The following is a 6,595-nucleotide window of genomic DNA, read 5'->3' on the forward strand; positions in this document are numbered from 1 at the left end:
TTTCTTATATGAAAGGTATAAGGTATGTTTCATTATTGTATTCATATGCTGGGCCATGAAAGATATTATTAAAACTCATCAATGTCAACTCTTACCTCGGAGTCTTCTGTAATTAATATTATATCTATAAATCTTAAAAGCAAAATAACAGAGAAGATAAGTCCTCTATTAATGGAGATATTTTTATGTTACCTTGACTATGGAAAATGTTTTATACTCCCCCAATTTAAAACTGTTTACTTATAGTGACGAGCTTCTCAGATTTTAAGGTTGTAATTCTTCAGTTAGTCTTGATATCAGTTGAATTCTAGGAAGTTATCTAAATTTAAAAAATGAGAAATTGAAACAGAAATTATTCATTATTATCAAGAGATTGTCTCACCAGGAATGCAGGAAATTGAGAGCAGATTTTATGATGGTGCAACTGTTGAGTTACCTGAAATTCGTCTTGGTCATATGACTAAAGGTCATAAGACCTTTAGTTTAGACACCAAAATGAGACTTCCTTAAGGATCATTGGGACTCAGTTATATTTAAGAGCGCCATGCTTTATACTATAATACCCCAACCAAAGATTTCAGGGAGGGCATTGGGAACTATTCATTTGACTTTAAATGTTATTTTAAAAGATGTTAGAGGAATATGTCTTTAAGTTTCTTTTAGTGTGTGCCTTATTAGTACAACCCTGTTTTGTTATGAACACTGACTTGTCTCTAGATGCGCTTAAATATTGTTTTATAACTAAGTATTTCCCCCTAAAACCAAAACAAAAAAAAAAAGCCAAAAAAATTGGCCCCAAGGGAATAATCCAAAAGGAAAAAATAAGTAAAAAAAAAATTAAAACGAAGGGGTTTTTTTTTTCATGTATCCCAATGCTGGCTTTTTGCTTTATTGTTTTTGGCTCCTGGAAGGTACTACCTCTGCTTACAATTGCGAGATGACATTGTGTCTGGAAGGCTGCCCTGCTCCTTTGTCACTCTTGCCCTGTTGGGCTCCTACACGGTCCAGTCAGAACTGGGAGACTATGACCCAGACGAATGTGGGAATGATTACATTAGTGAGTTCCGCTTTGCACCAAATCACACTAAAGAACTGGAAGATAAAGTGATCGAGCTGCACAAAAGCCACAGGTTAGTGATATAAAATAAACCCCGTGAACATTCCATTTAAGTTGTTCCTGGATGGTGAGCATCACTTACACACCCACTTTGTCCAGGACTGATTTCGGTACATTACCAATGGAACTTTGCAGAGTAGAGTTCCAATCTGGGTTCAGTTCTGGGATAGTTAGGTTCTCACTTAGAAGGTCTATTTGTGATGTTTTCTTTAAAAGCCATTTTGTCCCTTATTCTTATTCTTCCCTCAGAGCACAAATCTGTTGGCGCCTTTATGGGGACTTGCTCATTAGATAGCAAGAGAGCTAAGTAGAAAATATTACAGCCCCACTAGGTAAAAGAAAAGCATTATTGTAACATTTTTTTTTTGTTGTTCTTATCAGAGGAATGACACCAGCAGAAGCAGAGATGCATTTTTTGGAAAATGCCAAAAAACTATCTATGTACGGAGTAGATTTACATCATGCCAAGGTATGTGTTTTTTAAACCCCAAACTTTCTATTTAATTTTATTTAAGTCATTATTAAGTTATTAAGTTATTAAGTTATTGCTATAAGCTGGTGATTTTTATTTCAGTTCATGTAAACGAAAACTGGGAATTCAAATCTGTCTTTGCCTTTTAAGGCCAGCCCAATGATAAAGAAAATTTAGCTCTCTGATGTTTTACCGAGGGGTTGGCTCTGCATGGCTCAAACTCACATAACTCATGGTCTCAGCCCTCTGAAAGCCCTCGTAGGCAGAGCCTCTGATTGCCTGGATTCAGTTAGAAGTTTATCTTCATATAATAAACTCTGAGCTTAACCGCCTTCCTGGTCTCCCCCACTTTGTGCTGACATGTGCCCTTTTTTCCTGCCAGATCCTGTCTCCCTTTTCCTAGAATATACCCAACTTTGCACTGTCCTGCCCTTTCTTGTCTGTCTGTCTGCCTAAACTCAGCCAATTGTCCAATACCCAATGTCACATCTGTTCTGTGCCAAGTGCTGTTTATGCCTCTGTTCTAGACACCCACCAGGCACTTAGTAAATTCATGTGAAATTTAAATAAGTCCATTTCTAAAGTTTAGGCATTCGGACAAATAATCAAGTACTTTAAAATAAGATTGTTATTTTATTTTATTATTTTTTTGGAGGTGACTTAAGCAATAAAAATTAATTTTCTCACAGTTTTGGAGGCTGGAAGTTTAGGATATAAAACTGTTATTTTAAAATTCAGCTAAATTAACTACCCAAGCTAAGGACTACCAGGTTGCTTGGTAAATTGTGAAACGTTAAAGCTGTAGCTTGGCTGTGGTGTCTGGGGAGGAAAAAAAATGGGATTGGACTGTAGGAGGGTAAAGGTTGTAAGGATGCTCAGAGCCGCTTTTACTCCATGTCATACTTTTTCCTAGAATCTCCTTATTTTTCAGCAGTGAGAAAATGAGTATATGGACTATTAGTCTGTTATTTGAACAGCTATGAAAAAAATCCTGTGGAAGCACAGGGAAGCTTTTATGAAAACTGTTATCATCGAAACATGAAATTTGTTAAGATCTTAGGGATGGATGCCGGTACTTCAGCGTCATTAATAAAGATCAGTATTTGAAGTTCAGGGGCAGTTTCTTCTGATATGGCGTGACAAGATAACATCATTCTGGTTATGGGAATGTGCCTTTACTTACTGATACACAGGGTAGTCACCAATTTCATGGTCTGGAACTCACAAGAACATGCAGTTAAAGGCTTCCAGGCAAGCGAGTATCGTATACAATCAAGTTTGGGACTAAGAAATAGAGTTTCAGCTGGCTCTGTTCAAACAAACATTCCAACAACCCCGAGGACCTGTGGGAAGGAAATCTGTGATCCATAGGTTTGGTCGATGCTGCATGTGGAGATGCTCCCTGGTTGGCGTGTGGGAGCAGACTAATCCACAGTGAGTTTGGATGAGAAAATAGTGGCCGTCAAATAAATGCAGATTTGATTGGTTATGTCTGTAGATCATTTTGTACATCACACAGGATGTACACTTCCAAGGCCTGAAGCCCTGAGCACTAACGAGCAAAATCTCAGATTTGGCTGGGGCTTAGCCCAGGGATGTGCTGGTGTATTAATGCCAAGCTCTTTGACATTTGTGTGTAATTAGAACAGCAGGTGTAGCTCTATTTACTTGCCAGTTCATTATTATTATTTTTTTTCACTTATTTTGCAGTCAGAGAACAAAGGTGTTTCATATTTTCTGCCAGGTATAAGGCAGGATGAGGATTTAAAATGAAAATAAGACTGCTTTTCTGTAGTTTATCCTTAGGTGACTAAAAGATAAGAAGGAAATGAAGATAGCCTGAAAACTTGAGTGAATCGAAAAGTATTTTTGAATTACACATGGTGATTCACTTAATGCCCGGGGAAAATAAATAAATAAAAGATTAGGGCATGCATTTAGGGAAGTGCAACTCAGGATATATCAGTGTTCTCATCAGTAAAAATAAAATCACTTAACATTGCTATAGCTACTGAATTAAAATAGATAGCTGCAATAATATGATTTGAAATTATGCCAATTAAAAAAGAAAGACTTAAGGAAGTGCAAATGCCACCCGTTATAGGATTTCATCTGAATATTAAGTATAATAAATGATTCAGTTATGGATCCCATTTTCTCATGCAGCCACACTTCATCATTTCCGTAACAGGAAATTTACTGAATTAAATTAGAGCTCATTTCCGGTTGTAAGTGAGATGCCTTTCTTCTATTGATGGTATGAAAGGCTATGAGCTTTAGGACCCATTTAGAAATTCTGAACTGCAATATTGAACTTCACAGCTCTGTATAAAGAATAAATAACTATATTAGATGAAAGTCCCTTGTTTTGGAAAATCTATTTTAAATGCTCTGATTTTTTTCTTAAGAAGGCTGTCTCTGCTTGTTTGTCATCTTATGTCAGTCTGTGTAAGCTCTGTGAGAGTCCTTTATTTCATATAATATTCTAAAATGTAGCTATAAATTCGTATTGGATATCCCATGGACCAAGTGATAATGAAGGACGACAGAGTTTGAACAGTGATTTTAAATTAAGGGGTAGTGTGCTTATCTATATTAATTATGAAAGACTGAGATCATCCAGGCTTTCTTCAGTACTCCCTGCTAAAGGAAGCATTAGATGTGTTCATTAATAAGGAAACACATGTCCCCAAGAAAGACTGATGTTATAGTTTTCAATATAAAAATTATATTAACCTAACTTTAATACTATGGGCTGTGGCCAAATACTTGATATGCAGAGTATTTTGTTGTTGTCGTTACTGCATGATTAATGAAATGTTCAACAAGCATGTAATGACTTAATACATGCTAGATGGGCACTGTGTTGAACATGCAGTTACCAAGATTAAACAAAACTCCTGCTATCCACCAGCTTACAGTCTCAAAGAGAAGGAAGATGGGTGGGAATTAATTGCAGGACCATTTGCTTACAGTATGCTAGAAATAACAATGGTATTGGGACACAGAGAAGTGCATGTTGGAAGGGACAAGGAGAGAGGAGGGAGCAAAGGAGTGTTCCTGCTCTACCCCATCAAGGGATTCTGTTTTCTTATGATCGAAAGATACCAATGGGTGATTTAAAAACAGATAAAATAATGAAAAATGTTTTTAAATGTCCTTTCCCTCTTTAGGTCATACGCATATTTCCTAAACTTATGTTCTTTAGCAAAAAGAAAGTGAATCAAAGAGCAGTTATTCAAACGGCTCTCCCTCATGCCTGCATTTCTGTTCATGGCGTGAGATGGTCCCCTCTGAGCAATAGTGTGAGCAAATTGGCTGGTTCTAAAGGATCAATAATGCCAGCTACTTGTCAGCATCAGGTTATAGCTTTTAAATTGCTCTTTCAAATTAAAGCCCTTGATAAGTTGTGGGCAGTTTCTTATCTTTGAGTTCTCAAATATTATTATGTTGTAATGTCCAGACGTCAAGTATTTCTGCTCCTGTAATTTCATATCTAATGGACTGATATGGTTCCAAAGTAAAATATTTCATTTTAAATCAATTAGATTGTATTTGTAAACTTATATTTTCCATAAATGGACCAAAATATTTATTTTTGACTCTGGAAATGTTCATCTTGAGCCTTGCACTAACAGGATTTAGGAAGTAAATTCCCACAACATGGATGAGTCAGAATCTCTTTTTTGGATTCTGCCATTTCTCCCTCCCCTCTTTGCTGGTGCTGCAGAGTGACTCAAAGCTAGGGACAGCCCTGTTGATGAGTGTGACAAAAGAGCTCAGCTTTGCCCACATGCCCTCTGCTTCCAAAAGTCAGTAAGACACAGGGGTGGACACTGCATTTCACACAGAGTCCTGCCTCCATCCTTTATTTTTACCCCACTCAAGGCCATCACAATGTTAATTTTACCCTGCTTTCACCTGATGCAACATTTAGGGGGCATAGATTATACATGGGACATCTCCTGAACTTTATGTAACATTTCTGATAACCTCCAGGACCTCTGGGCATAACACATTCCTACGAAATGACCTAAATATGAAATGCGCAAATAGCAAAGGAAATTGCAAATGTAGCGTGATTCAACTTTTGTCATAAAAGACCAAACTATACACATATATAAAATGTATCTATATTTATATAGGTGAATCACTGTTATTGTTAAGTATGATTACCGTTGGGCAGTATGGATGTTTTGAGGGCCTATTGGGGAAGTACAGTTCATACTTTAAAAAAACTATTTGTATTTAAATTATACTCCAACAATAACAACAAAATAAAGATAGAGGCTTTTTTAAAGGAAAGGAACAAACTCTGAAACACTCCTAAGAAAGACAGTGCCCCTCTGTTAATATCCATATCATTTAAGAGTGCTGCCTCTGTGACCAGGCTGCCCACATTCAACTGGGACAGATAGGTAACCTCTCTATGCCTCAGTTTCCTCATCTATAAAATGGGAATAATAATAGCAACTACCTCAAAATACCCTAGTGAAGATTAAGAGAGTTAATAAGCAGTGCTTGGCACTCAATAAGTGAGAGCTGCAGCTATTACTATTACTGTTATTAACATACTTTCATCTGGTTGGCCTTCTCTGTGTGCAGTATTTATGTGGTAAGTCTTAAAATACCCGGGTAAGCAAATTTTACGCTAGCAAATCTCCATAGTGATAAATATCTTCATTAAAAGGCCATTATTTAGTGGTAATGTTTAAAAAATGGCTGCAGTGTTTTTCACATTTAAATTAGAGCTGCAGGTAGTCAATTATAGGTTCTGTCATGGAGGCTTAAGTGTTATCCCCAGCTGTAAGTGGAAATAAGTGAAATATTGATACACTGCTTCTTGCTGCTATTTTCCAGGATTCTGAAGGAGTAGAAATTATGTTAGGAGTTTGTGCAAGTGGTCTGTTGATATATCGTGACCGACTGAGGATAAACAGATTTGCCTGGCCTAAGGTTCTAAAAATTTCTTATAAACGGAACAACTTTTACATTAAGATCCGCCC

The 6,595-nt window shown here is 36.8% G+C and overlaps 1 protein-coding gene across 1 annotated transcript in view; it reads left to right on the top strand.

The window, feature by feature from the left end:
* The window catches only part of EPB41L3 (erythrocyte membrane protein band 4.1 like 3), a 96,572-nt gene that overhangs the window by 54,636 nt on the left and 35,341 nt on the right, over positions 1-6,595 (top strand). The window contains exons 7-8 of the mRNA XM_023534187.1: positions 912-1,130; positions 1,499-1,586. Coding sequence (XP_023389955.1) covers positions 912-1,130; positions 1,499-1,586 — 307 coding nt within the window. The remainder of the gene's footprint in view (positions 1-911; positions 1,131-1,498; positions 1,587-6,595) is intronic.

Source organism: Pteropus vampyrus, unplaced genomic scaffold, assembly GCF_000151845.1.
Source record: "Pteropus vampyrus isolate Shadow unplaced genomic scaffold, Pvam_2.0 Scaffold122, whole genome shotgun sequence".
NCBI classification, from domain to species: Eukaryota; Metazoa; Chordata; class Mammalia; order Chiroptera; family Pteropodidae; genus Pteropus; species Pteropus vampyrus.